Source organism: Aspergillus bombycis, assembly GCF_001792695.1.
Source record: "Aspergillus bombycis strain NRRL26010 chromosome Unknown contig00048, whole genome shotgun sequence".
Classification (NCBI taxonomy): domain Eukaryota; kingdom Fungi; phylum Ascomycota; class Eurotiomycetes; order Eurotiales; family Aspergillaceae; genus Aspergillus; species Aspergillus bombycis.
Window position 1 is genome coordinate 193401 of NW_019170050.1, and position 21462 is coordinate 214862.

Here is a 21462-nt window from a genome sequence, read left to right on the forward strand (position 1 = left end):
GGGGAAACAAATGATGAGTACAAGACTGAAATTAACTTGATGAACAAAGTGATTATATCGACATGGGAATTTTGCCCTATGGATACTTATTCTGACACGCCTTAGTGATCAATACAAGGGGGAGGAGAAAATGTCGTAGAGCGAGACTTGTCATGTATTCAGATGACTAAAGCGGAAAGTAAAAAAATAAAAAATAAACTAATGAAATGCAAGAGGAGAGCGAAAAGGATGCCCCCTAAAAAACAAGGAAAACAATTCAACCTACATGCAGCGCGGGACCATATTTGCTGACGTGGAGCTCTTTCAAGTGAAGTAGTAAAAAACCATACTGAGAGTATATCCTCCGTAGTAGGACTAGACCACTAAATCTCATCCGAACTAGGCCAAGGCTTCTCAGAACTAGGATAGAAACTAACCTTATTTGGACAGTGTTGACGTCTGAACCCAATCCCGACCAATCTCGGGGTTTTGTCCCGTTGGGACCGAAATGATCGCCCTCATCAAACCCTACCGCTAGTTCTTCATATTTGCCCAATACATATTATCCGGGGCTTGTCTTCCGAATACCGACGGGGCCCGACAGTTCGGTCTTCGGGGCCTCTTATCGCTTACACTTCTATCACTTCTATTGAAATGTTCGGTGCTTTTACATAATTTGAGAATCAAGGACCAGAACATGGGTTTTGAGAGAAGGGTTCACCAATAGCGATAACGTGTGTCAAGCCAAGTTCTAGAAAAGACTAGGTGTAACTGTACCTCGATACCTGGCGGTGACGGGCTTATTCCGAACTCCACGTGATGCAGCTACGGCGCAGTATAAAACGGGGCACATTTCCGGTACTGCTCCTAGTCAGGTAACTAGAATGGAACACATCAACTGTCAAGGATACTCCGTCGCCGCGTTGCAACTGCCAACGCTATATGACTTGTCATAGCACTTAAACTCCGGTATAGGGTTATTGCGTGTATATAGCGTGTTCTGGTTGGTCATTATCTTCTCACCACACAGCCATATTTCTGCGAGCTTCTATACTCCCTAATAAAATAACAAAAGGAGGATGGGGGAGAAGGTGCAGCTAGAGCCCCATTTTAGGTGAAAGTTGCGACAAACTACCATGCTTACAGGACCATCTCATCAAACTATAATTGGGTATTGTCTAACGCCTAGGGCAACACAGTAACAACACAGAAGAAATATACAGTCAAAAGAAAAAATAATGCTGAGTCACAGCTTGGACGCCGATGGGGCTCCCCGTAGGGAAAACCCCCGGCTGTTAATCGAAGCGCCATCAAAACGAATACACTGCCAAACTCCGCCTTTCACCGAGACTGACTGTACAGGTTATGATGACCAAAACGTGGTATAATCGCTGCAGTAATGTCCAGGGGAATCCTCGAATCTATGAACAACTGGCCCAAAAACAAGTCCTCTCGTTGTACCCAAACCCCTTGTGGGAGCTTGCAAAAAGGGTAGTGATTAGAAAATAAAAAGATGATAAAAGGGACAAGGAAAGATAAAAAAGATATTGCAGTCTGAATGGTAAACTGAAATGTATCAAGCGCGCGTACCAGCCGTGAAATCGTGACGCCCTTCGGAGTTGCCATAATATGTTTCAAAGGGTAAGCAATGGAAGGAAGAGGTGGTGGAAAATTCACATGCAACTTAGAAAGTTTCGCCCAAATCGGTGGTGGTCTTAGTCTTCGAATCGGGCGGCCCCATGCGACCCTCCCGTCGATCAAGTCCCGTGCTAGTGCGAAGGCTTCGAGGTGCAGGGATGGAGGGGATTCCGCTTGGTGTGCGCTTCTTGAGCCCATTGGGGGTGGAGAACGAAGGAAGACGAGTCTCGCGGGCCTCACTGATCTTTGCCCGCATAGACATGTGCAGGGAGAGATCTTCATCTTCGTCAATGTGGGACATGCCGTTTATGGGTACATTTTGTCCCGCCGGATTGCTAAGCGATGATCGCGGCCGCCGACTTTCAGTGGTTGGATTTGTCGAGTAATGTCCCAGTGGCGTTTTGGTCCGGCTCTGACGACTTTCAGGCCGAGTCGAAGGTGCAATACTAGGGTGTGTGCTGTGGCTGAACGAACTAGAGTAGCTCGTGCGGCTGCTCGGCCGACTGTTAAACGACGGTCGACTAGTTGAGACATATGATGAGACACCGTCACCGTGAATTGAGGAACTGAAGCTGCTACCACTCAATCGTTTACGAGGTTCCCTGCGAACAGTAATCGTGGAAGCAACAGGACTCTCACTAACTATGGACCCGGAGCGAGAAGAGACCCGAGACGGCGAGTCAGAGGGTGCCGGGAGTTTGGATTTGGCCGATTGAACCCTTTCTTCCAGTTTCTGCATTTTGCCAATCAGACCGCGAATTTGATACAAGGATCCCGACTTGGGCATCCCGGATGACCGGGTGTTGTTGTTATTGTTGTTAGATTTGGATAGACTCGAACTGGATCTGGAAAAACTCGGGCTGGGCCTGGAGAGACTGGGGCTAGGCTTGGAGAGACCGGGGCTGGGCTTGGATAGGCTCGCGCGGGAAGTAGCCGATGAAGTCGAACGGCCATTGCTATGTGCCGAGGACGCTGCGCGAGAGTGTGCGTGGGAGAGTTTCTGAGTCCTGGATCCGTGCAAAGATCGAGAATTGTATGATTCGGAGCCAGAAGCCTTCTGCCGAGGGAAGCCATGCAAAGATCGAGAGCTATATGCCTCGGAACCAGAAGCTTTCTGTCGAGGAAACCCAGGAGTCGCATTGATGGACTTGCGCATACTGGTGGACGACTCGGATATCGGCGGCGACGGCGGGGTTGCAGCCGCGGCTATTAGTGATGTCTTCATTGGTGTAGTAAAAATAGGAGATGATACAGTCGATGGTCCTGGAGAACGGTCGAATATTTCTGGAGTCTGTGGTGTGGATGGGGTGCGATGCAAAGGAGCTGGCTTCCTGCGTCGGCCACCGTGTGATTCCGCATTCCGGAGTTTCTCGTGAACAATCTCAGTTTCGACCTTCAGCTCTGATAGTTCAGTACGAAGATGCTGATTCTCAATTCGTAGATTCTCTCGTTCCTGTTCTCCAATTTTGATCTCCTCCTCTAGCAATACGCTTCTCTCAATCGCAATGTTGTATTTCGACTCCAAATCCTCCAGGGATGAAGTCGTATGACGGGCCTGGCGTTCATAGTCATCGTTCGCTACTTCGATGTCACGTAATTTTAACTGTAGAGTCCGATTGGCATCTCGTAGTGTTGTTATTTCCTTCTGCAGGGTATTCTGAGCGGTGTTGGCTTCTGATTTGGATTGCTTGTACTTGGTCTGTATAGAGCGGCGGGTTAGCACTCTAACGGCCACTTTAGAGGGTCTTGAATGAGGTGGTAGATCGACTTACCTTCCACTCGTCGACCTCGTATCTCAAGTTGTCCACCTTCTCTTTCAACTGACGCTCCCGCTTTTCAGATGCCTCAATGTCCTTCTCCAGCTCCGCCTCCAATTCACGGCTAGAGGACTGAAAGTCGGCCAACTCTGCTTCTAGCTGTTCATACTGTTTCTTATAGTATGCGAGCTCATCCCGGCTCGAGCTAGTCCCGTTGGGTCGAGAGGAGGTGGAATCATCGGCCGATGGCATTATATCCGCGCCGGCAGCTGACGCCGGGGAAGGAGGCGCACGTTCCAGCGAACCACGTCAGAATATGCCACTGCTGAAGGAATACACACTCAACCAAGACGTTGAATGGTGTTGAATATTTCACAAACCCCAACCCAAGATCATTCACAGGAGCCAGTGTCAACAACTGGGTGTCCGGTCGTACTAGTCGTGGAGGGGCCGAGGCGGTGTCGCGATAGTCGGGTTGCGACAACGACGTTCGGGCGGGAAAGGAAATAGAAGTAGAAGTAGTAGAGAGAAAAAAACAAAAGAAAGAGAACAGAGGAAAAAAAGGGTCACTGAGACTGAAACAGTCTCAGTAACTTGACTTACCTGTAAGCGTCCCTCACAGAGGGGCAAGAGGGTAGAGGGTCGTAGGCAATGTTTTGGGGGGGATGAAGTAGAGGTGGTGATGCTATCCAGATGAGTGGGCAGCAGATGCTGGGCCGTGTCCACGGGACAACAGTACGGGTCCATACGGGAGAATCATAACAACCAATACCACTAAGCTAAATCGGGACTAGCACTATAACAATTCGATTCCACCGCCTGCGGCTGTGCGTCTTCCGATGATGATCTGTGAGTGACGGACTCTCTGGGGCAATCGAATGCCTCTGGCTTGTCTGGGGCCTGTTTGGAGATAGATCGATTTCTACTTGGATTGTGCTTGGGTGAGTTTCTTCATCCCTCGTCCCATCCCCCATCGCTCGGACTAGCTCGGGTTCTACCTCTCTCAGCCCCTGTTGCGTTGAACTTCCCCCCCTTACCAACAATCTATTGTCCTCTTGGAGATCCGCCTCCCGGCTGTCTCCAGAGAACGTTCGCTATGTCCACGCACGATTCAGCTCCCGGTTCACTTCATATACTATGGATTGCTTCCACGCACTTATTTAGTTCAAGCCTTTGTTGTGCTTCATGATGCCCCGTTTTTCTTTTCCTCGGCTGCAAGCTTCATTGTCACTTTAAAGACCTTGCCGACAATGCTGACACTTCGTTTCAGACCTGCTCTATCCTACACAGATCCACACAGTCTGTTATCATGGCAGACCCCACCGACCTGAACCTCGACGCTCCCAGCGATCTTCAAGATATTCCAGAGATGTCAATGCAACTCATTCCACCCCCCGAAGGAACATTTCCTGACAAGTGAGTCTACTCGTTGTTCGTCTATTTGGCTTGGCGGCGGAAATCCCCGCATTGGCATGATTGTGGAGTTGTAGACTTATGCTGTGTGACATGTGAAGGGCATCTCTTCTTGCAGCAGTGCAGGCACACGGAAAAGCACACGGGTACAATGTCGTAGTCAAGTCCTCCAGTACTCCCACCGAAAAGAAACCTGGACGGACCGCGAAGGTATGGCTCAGATGCGATCGGGGCGGACACTATCGCCCGCGCAACGGCCTCACCGAGGAGACGAGGAAACGGCGGCGAACGTCGCGGTTGATGGATTGTCCATTTATGCTAGTCGCAGCTGGAACTCCTGGCATTTGGACGTTGACCGTTCTAAACCCGACACATAATCACGGCCCAGTTGTCGAGAAGCCCCGGCAAGTTCCTCATCACAAGGTTCGAAAGGGCCAAGTCGCGGCGGCACCGTATGATTGGCCGCATGACGCGACTTTAACACCATATACAACTGCATTAGTTATTATTGATATGCAAAAGGATTGTATGCACTCTCATCCCTCTAGATCCTCTTGTGGATATCGCACGCTAACGAAACGTATCACAGTCTGCTCACCAGGTGGTTATATGGAATATCAAGGCTATGATATATCCGCTGCCCATGCACTTATTCCTAAGCTACAACATCTCCTGAATGCGTTCCGAGCGTCTGGGTTTCCAGTCTATCATACACGTGAAGGTATAGTAGTCATGTACAGCCCCCAAATTTGTGTGTTCCAGTATCTTATCTTTTTAGGTCACCGACCCGATCTCTCGACTCTCTCAAGTAGGGAGGCGTACCGGTCACGGAATAACGCTTCCGGACTTGGGATTGGGTCCCAGGGTCCATTAGGTCGTCTCTTGATCCGGGGTGAGGTTGGCCACGACACTGTCGATGAACTGTATCCGATTCCTGGTGAGCCAGTCATCGATAAGCCCGGTCGTGGGGCATTTGCTCACACTGACTTCGAGCTTCTTCTCCGGAATAAAGGCATCAAGAACCTGGTAATTGCAGGAGTGACGACTGATGTCTGTGTGTCTACCACTATGCGCGAGGCGAATGATCGAGGGTTCGACTGCGTAATCTTAGAAGACGGTACGGCGGCCGGTGAACCTTCTCTCCATGTGAGCACGATTGAATCGGTCAAAATGGAAGGTGGAATCTTTGGAGCGGTAGCCAAAGTGGATGACATAGTGCACGCTGTGGAAAATTTCAAGAATAGCACCGTGAAGAAGTTGGCTCCGCAGATGACAGTTTGACAGTTGGTTGGTTAGGCGTTATGATGTATTTTTGAGCGTTCCCTTTTCCCGTTTTTCAAGCCATGGGGTTTATCTTGCGGATACGAGTACTTTTATTTGATCTACATGTTAGCGACACGATCGAGATTAAGTCTCACTTGAACCATTCGAACACGGGTCTAGACTGTTGAAAAACCGATGAATGAACACGGTTCATGCATGGTTTCCATGTGAAGTAAGAATAAACCCACGGGCATGTCAGACTAGCACGCAACTAGCACTGATCGCAGTGTCTAAGGTTTTTGCTAAGAGCTTACTCCATTACTAGTATTACTGGTATTTACTATTACGACATGGATATCTCAGGAGGTATACTAACCCAGTATAGAAAGCGTAGCATGTGACCGGACAAGGCCCAAGTAAACCCTGAGGATCAATTAACCCTAAGTTCACCTCGACCTAGATCTGCTCCTTGTCAGGACTATAGATCCATTTACTCGTAATAAACATCCCATTACTCTGGTGAGATAAAAATCTTAATTCACTGTGACTAGTATATATATTTCGTAGTGCAAATACCCAAGCCTCTCAGAATTCCAACGTGACGCCAAGCTTAGGTAGGTACCCTACGGAGTAGACAAATTAACACCCTTTCTCCTAGCGACAGTATTCATGTTTTCAAATACAAACCAAATTCGAAAATCAGACGACATGTGAGTCTAGGCAAATCAGTATGGTTCTACAGTTTCCGTACCTGTAGTAGCTATTTTTACGTATACGCAAATCGCTCTTTAGCGGACTAGTTGACACCGTAACCTACATGACCAATTTCTGGCATGAGTATGGTAATCCAACTGCTTAGCGAAATAGTCGATACTTGGTTCTACCAGTATTAGAATGGATAGATTCCAGTCTATCAAGTCAACTTTGGATGAATACCATGGAGGACGGTAGCCATTGGCCTCGGATGTGTAGCGTGGGGCGCAGCTGATTATATACAATGTTAAGAGGAATAACCAAGATCTCACTCAACGTCCACGCCTACACTTTACGTTCTACCTCCGAGAACTACTCACTACACATCAATTGACCCTGTAGATAACCTTGGATAATCACGAAATGAGTGTTGGAGTTCCGCCAAAACCCAATCACATGTGAATAGATCCATAACTCTGCAGCTTACTCTCACCAGGCGTGCGTACATAAGGCAGAATCGAACAACCATCGGATTGGGGGCCACTCTGCTGAGATTTTTAAATAGAATCTAATCATTGACTCCCGGGAAATATACACAGGTAGAATATGCTCAAAGAACAAACAGGTATAAGCAGCAAAGTGGTATTAAGAAGGCGGGAAATATAGCAAAAAAGAAAAGGAAGGGAGAGATTACAGCCATTTTCTTCCCGCAGCCGTCACCCTCGACCTGAACACGGGACTCTTAATCTCCATCCCTTGCCTGTAAAATGGGCTCATCACAGTCTTGACATAATTTTCGTAAACCTCGTTCATGAATTGACGCACGGCCTCCTCGGTCTGCGGGGAGGTTGGGTTCGCCCCGATTGAACTAGATGATGCGCGACTGGAACTACCACCTCCAAGGGCAGAGGCCGAGAAACTTGCTCCTAGTATTGAAGAAGATCCGCTGCTGGTAGAGGAAGTGGAGGGGAGTTGAGGGGGTTGATGTAAGAGGAGAAATCGGGCGCCGGAGGGAGCGAGGAAGGCGGAGATGTAGGCTGAGGCGGGGGGGTAGGTGTCGATGTGTTTTAGATACCTTCATATCTTATGTTTTAGTACGCAGCCTATATCAAATCAAGCAAGTAAGAAACGTAAAGAAGAGACATACAAGTTCCCATTCATCCACTGTGCTTCCTCAACAATGTCCAGACTTGAATGGATGATGAATTGGTTCATGTATTGTGCGGTATCCGGAAATCGGAAGCGCGCAATTCCATCGCCACCGCTTTTGGAGGTGCCGAAGGCGATGTTAAACAAAGGGACATCTGTGGGGGAGAGGATAGTGAAGTAGTATGACATTTGTAATTGTCAACTTTGTCGGAGTATTGGTCAGGGGAACAACGATGACATCCGGAGAATAGATAATGGGACGCGGGTCACGTGAACGATAAGATAACCCTTATCTACGTACGTCCTGTACATATTCCGGTATGGTTTCTCAATACTAGTACTAGTGCTTCATTTTGCTCTCTAGATTACGTGTACAGATGCAGGATTGACAGTAATATCTAATAATCATATATTCTGCATAAAGTCCCACCCTTTTTTGGTTCTGGTCCCTGAAGTAGAGGTAATTGGGTGCTTCGTATTCCGTACTAGGTACGTATACGTATGTACATTCGCCCTACCTTGCTGGAAACGTGTCGTCTATGGCAGAAATGGATATCAATCCCCAAATTATCTACACTGCCCTGTGTATCAGCATTTTGATAGCTATAGTAAATCTGCTACACTTTACCCTAAGATGTGCGACCGTCTCAATCCGAACATGAGCATACCACATACAGGGGAAACCTAAAAACGTCAGAATGAGACGTCATTACTACAAGTCATACGGAATCAAGGGGAAGTACTAGTAGCAGTAAGTATGCTGCCCCTGAGCGACCCAGCAATCTAGTCCTCCCTGGCTTTGATGCTGTCCTGTCTATCAGATACACTGGGGGATGTATAATAATGGCCCACATCGCCCTTCCTTTGGCGATCTCACAGAAATATTCTATAACTCACTGCAGAGTATTTGCTTATTCTATGACTGCTCCATTTCACCAAGAAGCCGGCGTCTCAAGTGACTCGCGCCGAGATAGTGCCAGTGGTAAGTATAAGCTGAAAGTTTGAAGTTTTTCCTCTCATTCTCGAATGCCAGTTGGTGCCCCGTTAAAAGATGTGGAAGACAGACGGCTCTCCTTAAAATCTTATGGACACCGAGACACTTCTCCGATGCCGAGCGGACCCCGAACCAACGTCAGCAAGAAAAAACAACGATGGAGATGGGCACTTAAAATCTGGGACCTTGTAGTTGACCAATGGTTTCTTATTGTCATGGGCATCCTGATTGCCTTTGCCTCTCAGGTGCAGGTGCCAAAATCCCATCAGCAGCTCAAGCAAACCGTGGTCAACTATCTTGCGGTTGCCATCATTTTCTTCATCAATGGATGTACACTTCCTACTCAGGTCCTAGTAGAAAATCTGAGCCGCTGGAAAGTGCACATCTTCACCCAGGTGCAATGTTATCTCCTGACCTCATCGATCAGCTATGGCATTGTCAGCGCCAGTGCAACCGACAAGCATTTTATGGATCCTGCACTATTGATCGGAATCATAATTCTGGGGTGCCTTCCTACCGCGTATGTCAACCCAATTAGAAGTCCGCGGCGATATGTTTTCTTTCTACTCTGTATTAATCGCTAATCCGAAGGCAATGGCATAAAGCATCTCTTTCAACACAATAATGACCAGAAAGGCGAACGGAAATGGAGCCTTGTCCATCGCGCAGTCGACCATTGGGAACCTTCTTGGTCCATTCCTGACGACAGCTTTGATAAAGCTCTACACCGGCACTGGCGCCTGGTACACAGATATTCTACCGGAGACCGAAGGATTCACCAAAACATATCGATATGTCTTTAAGCAGCTGGGGCTTTCGGTTTTTGTCCCACTGGTATGTGCTACATTCCCTTTGATAGCATGTGAATTGTTAATGCTAACAATTTCTCCATGATTAGCTGGCCGGACAAATCATGGCCAGCGTATTTCCACACCTGGTGAAGACAGTATTCACAGAGTGGAAGCTGAACAAATTGAGCTCCTTTGCATTGTTAGTCGTCATCTGGAGTACTTATGACGGTGCATTCGAGTCAGATGCGTTTTCCGGCGTTCGATCGGATAACATGGTGTTCGTTGTCTTTATCTTGATAGCATTGTTTCTGGTGTGCATTGCCATCACCACTCTGGTCTCATGGCTATGGCTCAGCCGCGAGGACACGATAGCTGTGGCATACCTGGTGCCCACCAAAACGCCGGCGATGGGTGTGCCAATAACAACCATCATGTTCATGGGGCTTCCCGAAGCCGCTCAGTCTAGGATGAAGCTGCCCATGGTCATCTATCAGGGGATCCAAACGACCCTTAGCAGTTTGTTGACCATCCCACTGAGGAAATGGCAAGCTACTGAGCCTGCGAAGCGCCAATTGGTGCAGGCTGAGACCTTAGAACTAAGCGATCAGCTGCAGGACACAGGCTCACATAGGAGACCTACGAATAACAGATCAGTCAGTACTATCGCATGATTGGGCTAGGTGATACCGTGGAAGACTGGGCAATATTGATGTATGCAGCTCGGCTTTATGGGTCATTCATCGGGCATTTGGAATGTAAAAAATATCCCCCACCCTTTCCATATACGATGACGATGCTAACTGAATGGGGTCTAGACGTTACGTATCAAGGTGCTACTGGATGGCATTTGCTCCTGGGAGCAAGAAATACGCGCTTTGACATCAATACTAAATGACCGTGTGATGGTATCTACCTACAAACATGCATCTTGCTGAGTGATTACATTACTTCGGTCCATATTTGATTCGTACGCTCACTTACAGGCGATTTTACCCTACAAGTAAATGTGAATTAGTTCAAGTCCCATATACTGTTGCTCTATCACAGCTATCGATTACCAGTCTCCACAAATCCAGCACTCCTTCCAACACTATTCATACAGAACAAACCGTTGTGCGTGGCATTGGGATCTAAGATCGCAGTCTTTCTGCCTCAAATGTAGACATTCCAGAGCACATACTAGTAGCCATATGACTTACCCACCCACAAGCGCAAAACCCTTCATTCAATACTCAATACAACAGGGCCTGGATTAATCCAATCCACGCACCAAAACCATCTTTACTCCAAAAAATAATATCTATACGATGAGCCCCAACCCACACCGATAAGATAACATTATCACCACGTGACCACTATCAACTAGAACTTACCTAGGTTCAACCTCAAAAGAAACCGCGAACACGAACCATCTTCCAGCACGCAGAACAAAACCTCCTGTCCCAAAAATGCCGCCCCCAACGCTATCCTACGGCCTCAATCTCGGCAACAAAAAAAACCAGGCGTGCGCCCAGGTCCCCCGGGTACCCTTGGGCAAAAGCGCAAGAAAACCATCTTCGACTCGGATTCGGACTCGGAAAGCAAAGACACGGGAAGCGGGGAAGTCGAGATCTCCACACTCGGCGGGCTGGAGGGGACGAAAAGCACCTCGGCCTCATCGACAAAGCCATCAGCGACGGAACCTCCCGCGAAGCGCAAAGTCCCATTCGGAGGAGGCGCAACGGGGAAGCCGAACGTGAAGCCGCTGAGCAAGAGTTCTATTTTCGCGGACGACGATGATGACGAGACCACGGAGAAGCAGACGGGGGATAGTGGGGTTTCATTTGGGTTGAATACGAAGAAGGGTGGTGGTGGTGGTTCCGCAGCGGGGAACAAGGAATATGTGAACCTGTCTGCGATGCATAGTAGCAAGAAGCATGCGCAGGACGCGGAGGAGCTTGATCCGTCGATTTATTCTTACGATGCGGTGTATGAGAGCTTGCATGCGAAACCGGGGAAGGAGAAAGCGGCGGCGGAGAATAAAAGCGAGGGTCCGCGGTATATGGGGTCTTTGTTGCGGAGTGCGGAGATCCGCAAGCGCGATCAGCTTCGCGCGCGGGATCGGATGTTGGCTAAGGAGCGGGAGGCTGAGGGCGATGAGTTTGCTGATAAGGAGAAGTTTGTGACATCTTCGTATAAAAAGCAGCAGGAGGAATTGCGGAAGATCGAAGAAGAGGAGGCAGAGCGGGAGAGACAGGAGGAAGAGCGACGGAAACAGAATGGAAGTACTGGTATGGTTGATTTCTACAGGGATATACTATCTCGGGGCGAACAACAGCATGAGGCTGTTATGAAGGCTACGGAAGAGGCTGCACGGCGGGTGCAAGCTGGAGAAGCCCCGGAAGAAACAGAGGAGCTCAAGGAGAAGACAGAAGCGCAGAAAGCCGAGGAGCTCAACGCACGGGGTGCCCATATTGCCATCAATGACGAAGGGCAGGTTGTCGATAAGCGGCAATTGCTGTCTGCTGGTCTCAATGCCGCCCCAAAGCCCAAGCAACAGCCCTCTACGGCCACGGCTGCTGGATCGCGCGCTTCTGCGCCAAGGTCCCGGTTCCAATCGGAGCAACAGAGCGCTCGGGTTGGCCAGCGTGCTCGTCAAACAGAGATGATTGCTTCACAACTGGAGGAGAGAGCGCAACAGGAAGAAGCGGCCGAGACAGCACGGCAGAAAGAAATCGCAGAGCGCAGCCGCAGCCGCAAGACCGAGGGAGATGTCTCGAGCGCGAAGGAGCGATACCTGGCGAGAAAAAGGGAACGAGAAGCCGCCGCGAAAGGCAAGGGTGCCTAGCCCTTCTTCCTTTGCTTTTACTGTATACTGTTTCGATTACTTGGGAGTCATAGGGGTTATGGTTGTATAAATGAGGCGTTGGACATGGTATTGTATATGCGTATAATAGATGTATGATAAATGCAAAAATCAATATTCTTCCTAGACAACGAGCCCCCTACCTTATTCTGTGTTGTAGATATAGACTAGCATCTAGAATATGGCTGATGATCATTCACGGATATCCAACGTACAGGCGAACCCAGTAGGGGCCTGTAGTCTTTCTCAATATAGTTCTGAATTTATCTAACCAGACTATACAGAACCTAGTCAAACCTACCCTCTCAGCAGGTTTTAGCCCATGAATTATTACTATCATATCCAGTCTAGCAGTAATTTCTCTTTTACGGTAAGAGTAAGTAAGCAATTTGCGAAGGGCAAATGAGAGACTTGCCCTGCACATGACCACAGGATCCGTGTCACCTGAAGCCCATGTCAGCTTCTCGTTCCATTGTGTATTCAGTACTCTACAGCGCAGTACCAACTCGTCTCAATCACCCATGTTGTCATCAAATGGACACATTCATCCCATGGTCCATTGAACAAGCAAAGTGATCTCATAGATTTACTAGGCAGTTCGGCCGCATAACCCAAGCCCGAACAGCATACTTACGAGGCTGCGATTTAAAAAGGGGCTCCGATATGCCCTTCATATCCCGCTTTCTACAATATCCCTGTGAAAGGAATGTTGCGCCTAATGGCAGCAAGGGTGAGTTGAGTCTTCGTTGAGCAACCAGTTGAATTAAGTGAATAGGTAAGACATATCTCATAGACCCGAAATCAGAATCATCACTCGTTGCGCATTCATGAAAAAGACTGAACTCCTAGATGCTTTATGCTTTGGCTTCCCTTGTTGTCTATGGAGATGCGAGGTGCGTATAGTAACTCAAACTCAAACGCCAAGGTATACCAAAAAACGCCTAGTGAATCACGACAATTATGCTGTCAGGGCAAAGCTGAGGCCCATTATACCCATTCCCGCGATGGCAAAGCCGATTGAAATTCCCCGGTTGTGAGTCAGTCCCAAACCTTCGCTGAACAACTGCAGGGCCACGGAGGTCATGACCCCTGCCGTAGCGGCGAACATGCCTCCGTACACGGCCCAGGACGAGTCGGCATCGCCCTCGGGGCTACCGGTTCGTCCGGTACCCCAGATCCAAAGGACCGCGAGGCCTGCACCGGCCGGTTGGCTGACACCGCCCAGAAGGCTGGACCAGAAAATCGCTTTGCCGCGTGATTGAAGGGCGAGATAAAGAGGCAATGCCATGGCGAAGCCTTCGCTGATATTGTGGATGAAAAGGGCAAGAAAAACGGTCAGACCAAGTTTTGGGTTAGCATGGTTGGTAGCATAAGTGATGAAGCCCTCAGGCAATTTGTGAAGAGCGATCGCTATCGAGGTCTGTAGACCGATAGACAGGAAAGCATTTTGCGGCACATGGTGGTGATGCTGGCTTCCAGGTACTTGCGTTTTGGACGTGCCATCCGCATCTCCCGCAGATGGGGGCAGGTATTCAGATAGTTCGTTACGAGGGGTAGAGGAAGATGAGTCTCCAGATTTGTGATGTGTGTGGTTGAAGGTAGACAAGTCTTCTTCTGGAACATCCACCTGGTCAATGTCCACACACACAGGAATGGCGTGGACGCCAGTGTCATCCGCGACAGAGACCTCAGGGGCAGTTAGAGTCTTGGAGCATTCGGCACCACATTTCTGCGAAAAGCCATAACAGGGACCGTTCTTGTCGCAGTGCGTTTTGATGCCCACCATACGACTTAGACGTCGGCCCAAACGTACGCGCCAAGTTCCGGCCGGAAAAAAAGCAGAGTGGGGATCTTCAGATCCCACGTGTGGCACCGCAGGACTGGATTTGCTCGCCCGCGTCAGCAAAGGAGTCCGCTCGGTCCAACCATGATGATCTTCTGAGTGATGAGCATGGTGGTGACCGTGTCCGCGCTCCGGGTCGGCAGAGTTTGCATCCGGTTCATGACTATGAGCACAGCCGACGACATGGGAGGGAATGTAACGATGAAGAAGCGCAGATAGGAAACGAATAACAATGACGCCGGCCAAGAAGAGACCGATCAGGGAGTAAGCAGCGGCAGCGGGAGACCATCCAGCACGGGTGAGGTACTCTTGGGAGGTAGGCAGCATGCTATAGAGAGAAGTGAAGAGCTGTGAAGGTTAGCAACGGCTGTTGAAAAAAAAAAAGAAAAAAAAAAAAAAAAACCAGGACAACAGGAAAGGAGAAGAAAGTACCATAACACCCGCACTGAGGCACAACGAAGCTGACAAAAAGGCATTATTATTCACGATCTGGAAGCCTTTACCTCTCGAGAAATGGCGGAGTAGAACGTCAACACATATGACAGCGGACCCCAAGACACAGGCTAGAAACGGGTCAGCGTTAATTTCCCCGAAGGTTGAATACGATTTTTAAAAAAAAAATATAAATCAAAGTCAAAATCAAAATCGAGTCCAGGTATTTACCCACCGACGCCGGAGACACCGCTCATGATCCAACCCCGAACATCATTACTGGCAGCCATGGTGGTGAATCAATGTGGAGAATCGGAGGGGGGTCGACGAAGGGCGGAGCGGAGGATAGAGGTTAAAAGGGCAAGAGATTCGAGGACCTTGCGGGCGGGTGATGTCACGGGGTTCAGTCCTTCTTTTCTGTTCGCCTCTTCCGCATTTAAAGCTTAGCAAAGTGCCCTATATTTAGTCTCGAATCATGCTATCATATCTGCAGATAATATAGCCAAGCTTTCCCATGTTCCGAGATATGTAGACATCGCGGATGCTCCCGTGTACAAGTAGTAGTACATGGACTGGGTGGTCCAGATCGGTGAGCTGACGGTCGATATGATGTGTACCGGAAGGGCTGTTGATCAGGCCAAGGTGGAGTGGAGGTTTCTGAAGGAAGTTTATGCAGAGGATCTCGAGCAGGTTGAATGCCGTCTCTTTGGAGAAAGACACCAAAAGTGCCGTGATTAGTCGTGGAACTATTTGTTATTGCATTATTCTCATTGGTGGTCTGCATGCGGAGCTAGCGATTTATATGTAGATGGATACTAGTATTGAGCTAAGAGAACTAAGCATTGTTTCGAAGAGTATGGAGTAGTCGTCAGACCAATATTAATTGGACCTGAACACAGTCGATTTTTTTTTTAAAGAAAACAGTGTTCCTCTATATAATGTTCAAACATGGTCCCTGAACAAAGACCAAACAAAAAAAAAAAATTAGTAGCGACACGAACCAGGGATCGCCAACGTATACAAGCGACCTTAGTAGTTACTGGAGATCACAACTTATGACTCGCATAGTTACCCACCTGGTAAGTTACTCAGAAACAGGCAGTTTTTCTAGATCGACAAAAACCTTAGATGCATATATGGCGTCCGCTTCGGCGAAGCAGTTATCCAACTCCGGACACAGGGAATCTGCGGCCACAGCCACTGGGACACCATTCGTGTCTTTAAGAGAGTAACCGCCGGCTTCATCGTAAAGGGCCATTTCTAGAGCGAGGTATCCAGAAACACCAGCCCTGCGTGCCATATATGCGAGCGAGTGCTTCCACACAGTAAACTATCTCACTCATGTCATGCTTCCCCGGCCATCGAAGTAGCATTACCGAGCTGTCAGATTCCTCGGCAGGTATATCTGCCCGGTGTCAAATGAAGATTGAAGAAGACCAAACATGGTAATGTCGTATCTAAGGAGATGTTTGGGTCACGTAAGCCGGAGGCTAAATTCATGCACGGTGAGGTATCCGCTTGATCTATCCCAGAGCGATCATCAGCTATCGAGGCGATATTACAATCATGCAAAGCATGGAGCACGTGTCATAATACCCTTCGACCCCAAACTCTGGTTTCTCGGACTGATTTGGATGGAGGAGCTCTATTTGCTTCGTGGTGTTCCCAGGGTTTCGGCTCCTCGTATCGCCAACAATGGTTTATGCCCCTTGCTGTAGTTCATGCACGGAGTCAGAAGATCCTCGATTGAGTTGTCGACCGAACTACTGCGGTGTGAACATTCGAGCCAATTTAATCATCAGCCAGGCTGGCAAAGAGACAACTATGAGAAAGGTAGTGGGACTTCCGACTCGGATGTAGAACGGAGAAACACTACCCCAGACATGTACCAAGAAAGGCAGAATGCAAACGCGCGTATGCGTGCATACTAATGTATAATTCAGACTTTAGGGGATAAACAAAGACTGAAATATACGCAATGACTATAGTGCGACAGCCTCTTCCAGTGATAGGCTCTTCTGTATAGATTGCGGAGGGGTGGCAGTGGGAATGAGAAGCTCGAACACTAGTGCGTGCATTTATAGACATCGACTGATGCTCTTCCACGTGGATATGGTGAAATCAATGAAGGGAAAGAGGAGAGAAAGGACGGAGGAATAGTAAAGTGTAAATAGACGGCCGCATTTATAAGGCATCATGGATGCTTTTGCGTCTGCCACAGAACCGTCGCAGTAGGAACCATATCCAAAGGAATTGGCCGAGAGCCAAATAGACTATAGAATATTACTCGCTTAACTCCAAAACGCTCGAGTTCAACGTAAAGAAATATCAAACGCTCCTCAGGAAAAACAGTTATGCATCTGCCATCATAACCATACCCAGCCCGGTCTCGTAATGATGCATTAACAAACCCATCGCACCAGCATTGTATACCCTGTGACCCGAAAACTAGACTCCAGAAGTCGCCAGACGGCCCCCAATGCCATGGATACTAAGTCGAAACAAAAGAAAGACGACATCTCCTTCACAAGGGTTGTCAGTTTATACGGATCTCGTATAGCCAGCCGGTGTAAACCCGAAACTTACACCCCTTCTCAGGCGAGTGCTGCTGTAATGACTCCAGCTCGGCCAACCGGCTTTCCAAGTATGCGCATTCTTCCGTGAGACTCTTGATGAGATCTGACTGCAGCATATGTGCACTGCTTCCTTCCTCGGTAAATTCACACTGCGAAGGCGTTCCCCGGAGACAGCAGGGTGTACATGGCTTAAGGTGATCGCACTGGACAAGCAGACGAGTCAGTTCTGTCTCTTCAAATGATGTCACAAGGTAGCCCTCGGCTTCTTCAAGAAGCGAACAAGACGGCGGAGGGGCTATCAAAGTACTTGCCTTGACTCTCCGCTTGTGACACGGAAGACAAGCGTAGATGGGCCGTCTCTTCTTTTCCGTTCGAGGAGCCCCCGAAGAGGAGGGGGAGTCTGTACCGTCGTTCATGATGCCTTGCAATTGCACTGCACTGAGAAAAGCCACGGGGTTGTCCGGCTGTAGCCTCATAATACGAAGCGAAACTAGGGGAGAAGAAGGTACCGGACTCGGTCCATTGCGAGACAAGGGCTGTAAGTCAAAGGAAGCGAAAGCAAGATCAAAACAACGTCGCTCCGGGCTAATGGTATATAACCCTACCACACCCCTCCGCAACGCACGAACCCACGAACCCGCGAACCGTAGAATGGAAATACAGATATGTTGGGTGATAACTCAATTAGGCATCTATCATCATGCCATTGCCATTCTGGGTAGCTTTTGCTTGAGTGGAGTTCGTCAAAGCCCGGGTATCATGCAGACACCATCGAATTAAGGCTGGATGCATGCAACTAGAACAATAAATTGATAAACTATGGCATGCCAAGTGGTTGGATCCGATTAACTCCTAACCATGTGGCATTTGGTTCAGAGTTTGTTTTTACTTGATTTGATTTATTAATTTTATTAATTTTTTTCTCTTTTTTTATTTTTTTTTTTTCTTCACATGCAACCGTGCATAGACTCCAATTGGCGTGTGTCCCAGTGATGGGACCAGTGGGCAGGCATCCATCTCGAGATATCTATCGTGTGCATGGATCTAGACGACCCAGTAAGCACAAACCATGGAATTTCTTTCAGCCCTGAGGGCTGAACACTCAAGGGATTGATGGTAACGAATGAGACGGATGGACGACATCTCCACCCAAGATCGAACTGTGGCTTTCCAACGGTTTCTGTGGCCCGGCAATAGTTTGCCACCGGATCTACAGTCCTCTTCTGGCTACATAACCGACGGATCCAGCCCATCAGAGAAGTTCCACTGTGGCGGTGCTGGGGCGATCAAGTTCCCAATCCAGTCCATGTTTCACGCCCTCGACGACAGATTATTGTGGCTGGTTGGGGAATGTCTCCAGTGTGGATGTCCTTCAGGCACGGTGAGCATGTTATTGTCTCATAGTGCCCTTGCTGAGACCCGTACGGAGCCGGAGGTCTTCTGCACCTTCCTATGTGGGGAAAGCTATACCAGGAATCCTCTTCGGACTAGTTTATCGATGGGGCCATACATGCAGGAACTGAACTTTCAGAATCCGTCAGAAATGAGCAAAACTCCCAGGTGGGACCGACATGTGAACGCAGAGCAGAGTGACAGGAGGGAAGGGTAGAGCAGCAGGTTCTCTGTAGAGGAGGAAAACAGGGAGGCAGAGTGGAATTAAGGAAGGAAGAGTTTGCTACGTCCCGGATCGGGTTCGGTCAAGATCATTCCATTCATTCTCGCTTTCAAATGCATAGATGTAAAAATATTGTACAGTTGGTCATGTTCACGTCATTACTCTCAAAATCCTTTGGAAACCTTTGGTTGGGCGTCTTCCGTCCTTCCGTCCTTCAGTCCAGGAGAGAGAACTGATACTTTTGATAGAAATAATGGGACAATTTCCGAGGAAACTGTCCCTCAACACTGTCAGCAGAGAAAACGTCACAGACAAGTTTCAATGCAAACCTGACCAAGCAGGCTAAAGCGAAGGGAAAGTTTTGCACGCAGAATCTCATACTGCGGCATATGTTGCAGGCGTATTGATAACGCCAAGCCAGTGACGCTCCGGTAGGGACTGCGAGGCAAAAGGCCCAGTATGAGATGGTTGCCACACACACGTCAACATTAGGGTAAACCAGGTCCCGTGGTCTATGAGCTCCCGATGCAGAATCGTGCATCTCGAATACTGGAAAAGCGTCCCTGACGGTGAAAAGCGCTTCGGTAGGTTCGGGAAGGGCATCGACGGGTTGAGATTCCCTCCACTCTTGTAGGCGATGAACTATCTGCGTGGCTTGATCCTCGGCAGTGTACTCAAACTCATCTAGCGAGGTACAGGGAGAAGCAGAGTCTGAGCTTGGCGAGGTGCATCCCATCTGTCTCCAAAGCCCGGGAATATCCGCGGCGATGTCCAAGAGGCTGTGTAGGTTGCTTCGTGGGCTTGCTTCGGTCCAGGGCACGGTTTTCCAGTCGTCGTTCGCCAGGAACGTCCGTCCATGTGAGATCGCGGAGAGGATCTATTTCAATATTAGTTCATAGAAGCTCGGTTGATTTTCATTTATCGTGGTCGTCAGTGAGATGTACCCATGATAGGCGCAAATCTGCATAGATAGAGTGACCCACGCCTTTGCAGTGGCTCGACGGGGTTCGTAGGCATAGCAAATCTAGGCCTCCTTGTTGATGCTTTACCAGAGCGTCCTTGGAGCCTCCTTCGTACATCTGGCCGTTCCAATTAGCGGAATTGGAATGAATTCGAATTAATCGGACAAACACACCTCAATCATTCCAAACAGAGCTATCGCCACGAAAACATCGTCGCGTAAGCGTCTCTCAGCGTCACATATCGCCGCCCCTGCTAATCGTAAAGCACATGTGTACCGAACCAGACCAGAATGGGTGGACTTTGGATCGCACGACATTTTGCCCATCAGGACAAAGGATGCGGCTTCGATGGCCGCACACAGGAGGGGGGAGCTGGAGCGCATCTGGACTGCTTGCTCCAGCCAAAAGGGCACCGTGCGCTTGCCGTCCACATCGACACTGAACACTTCTACTAGGGATTGGATGGAACGTTCCGTATGGGTAGATCGTACAGGGAGACTACTATTGGATTGCCCGTAGGATTGCGATTGCTCCGTACAGAATTTCTTCTCTTTTGAGCGGATCAGCATGGCTGAAATCAGTTGATAGTGTAAGGAGCAAATCGCCACATACCATCGAATTCCTGTTTCGGCTGCACAGCCTCTTGGCATGTAGATGAACTTGGACTTCGTCGATGTGTATTTCGCGACCGTGCTTGCTTCCCCCGTTGCTTGGGAAGATCCGATTGTTGTGACGTGAGGTAAACAGGAATTTTCTTATCTGAAGCCGACATAAGGGTGAGGATCCGCTGCTCGAGGAAATTACGCCGCTGCTGTAGGCGTCGCAAAAGGTGTGCCTGCTCAATGAACCACCTATCTTCTAGAGTGACCGTGTATTCGCATTTCGCTTGTCGTCCTCGCACGCAGCAGGCACTGCATGGCCTGACATGATTGCACTATACCACCCACTATCAGCACCACACACGGAGTGGGTTCGCTAATCCACGGCTGGGTGAATTCGGGTACCTTAATTTTTTGAAAATGGCAGGGTATACATGAGAGCACGGCTCTTTGCTTCTTGTTCCTTCGGGGGGCTTCGGAAGCTGCACTATCCATAATGCCCAATAATTCTTGGTTGTCCGTTTAAGATTCCTTTTGATGCACACCCGGGCTCGGGGGACGGGGGGGGGGGAAGGGATTTGGCCGTCTCAAAAAGGAAAGCAGAAAGAAGGACCTGGAAGGTAAAGAAGAAGCAGTTTATTGGGAAAGGGGGAGTCGGGCAGTACGGAGTCGAAAGTGCCAGTATCGGCGTTTAGCCAGTCGCAACCTGTCCCAAGAAGAATTGAAGAACAACCTAGCTTAGTTTTGGTCATGTCGTTATTTGTCAGCCCACTTAACAAGCATCTAAAAGTCTTTCGGTGGGACAGGTTACAGTACTATATTTTAGTACTACGTGTGAACTGGTGGTAGTCGAGGGACGGGTCAAGGTGCAGATCGAGGAACCATGTCATTAGGGCTAAGGGAATAGCGTAAG

General features: G+C 48.8%; 7 protein-coding genes across 7 annotated transcripts; 2 read left to right on the forward strand and 5 right to left on the reverse strand.

Moving 5' to 3' along the window:
- Positions 1 to 1663: 1663 nt before the first annotated feature.
- On the reverse strand, positions 1664 to 3626 carry nde1 (nuclear distribution protein NudE; the record flags this gene model as incomplete). Its single annotated transcript, XM_022534248.1, has 2 exons — positions 1664 to 3316; positions 3390 to 3626. 2 exons carry the CDS (start codon positions 3624 to 3626, stop codon positions 1664 to 1666), a joined length of 1890 nt encoding a protein of 629 aa, XP_022388665.1.
- Positions 3627 to 3959: 333 nt separating this feature from the next.
- Positions 3960 to 6068, forward strand: ABOM_007120 (cysteine hydrolase family protein; the record flags this gene model as incomplete). Its single annotated transcript, XM_022534249.1, has 6 exons — positions 3960 to 3979; positions 4049 to 4109; positions 4645 to 4790; positions 4889 to 5313; positions 5377 to 5508; positions 5566 to 6068. Coding segments are annotated over 6 exons (1287 nt in total), but the record flags the coding sequence as incomplete, so codon positions are not given.
- Positions 6069 to 7433: 1365 nt separating this feature from the next.
- On the reverse strand, positions 7434 to 8081 carry ABOM_007121 (TRAPP subunit TRS20; the record flags this gene model as incomplete). The annotated part of the gene is made up of 2 exons (XM_022534250.1): positions 7434 to 7818; positions 7891 to 8081. The coding sequence occupies 2 exons, from the start codon at positions 8079 to 8081 to the stop codon at positions 7434 to 7436; spliced, it is 576 nt and encodes a 191-aa protein (XP_022388685.1).
- A 729-nt stretch (positions 8082 to 8810) lies between these two features.
- On the forward strand, positions 8811 to 12504 carry ABOM_007122 (splicing regulator NSRP1-like domain-containing protein; the record flags this gene model as incomplete). Its single annotated transcript, XM_022534251.1, has 5 exons — positions 8811 to 8874; positions 8926 to 9406; positions 9492 to 9720; positions 9785 to 10330; positions 11044 to 12504. The coding sequence occupies 5 exons, from the start codon at positions 8811 to 8813 to the stop codon at positions 12502 to 12504; spliced, it is 2781 nt and encodes a 926-aa protein (XP_022388688.1).
- Positions 12505 to 13480: 976 nt separating this feature from the next.
- ABOM_007123 (Zn(2+) transporter ZRT3) lies at positions 13481 to 15087 on the reverse strand (the record flags this gene model as incomplete). Its single annotated transcript, XM_022534252.1, has 3 exons — positions 13481 to 14713; positions 14798 to 14928; positions 15033 to 15087. 3 exons carry the CDS (start codon positions 15085 to 15087, stop codon positions 13481 to 13483), a joined length of 1419 nt encoding a protein of 472 aa, XP_022388687.1.
- A 794-nt stretch (positions 15088 to 15881) lies between these two features.
- On the reverse strand, positions 15882 to 17789 carry ABOM_007124 (uncharacterized protein; the record flags this gene model as incomplete). Its single annotated transcript, XM_022534253.1, has 3 exons — positions 15882 to 16112; positions 16174 to 16202; positions 17384 to 17789. The coding sequence occupies 3 exons, from the start codon at positions 17787 to 17789 to the stop codon at positions 15882 to 15884; spliced, it is 666 nt and encodes a 221-aa protein (XP_022388682.1).
- A 1413-nt stretch (positions 17790 to 19202) lies between these two features.
- On the reverse strand, positions 19203 to 20722 carry ABOM_007125 (uncharacterized protein; the record flags this gene model as incomplete). Its single annotated transcript, XM_022534254.1, has 4 exons — positions 19203 to 19865; positions 19933 to 20067; positions 20124 to 20500; positions 20563 to 20722. The coding sequence occupies 4 exons, from the start codon at positions 20720 to 20722 to the stop codon at positions 19203 to 19205; spliced, it is 1335 nt and encodes a 444-aa protein (XP_022388681.1).
- Between the last annotated feature and the right edge of the window lie 740 nt (positions 20723 to 21462).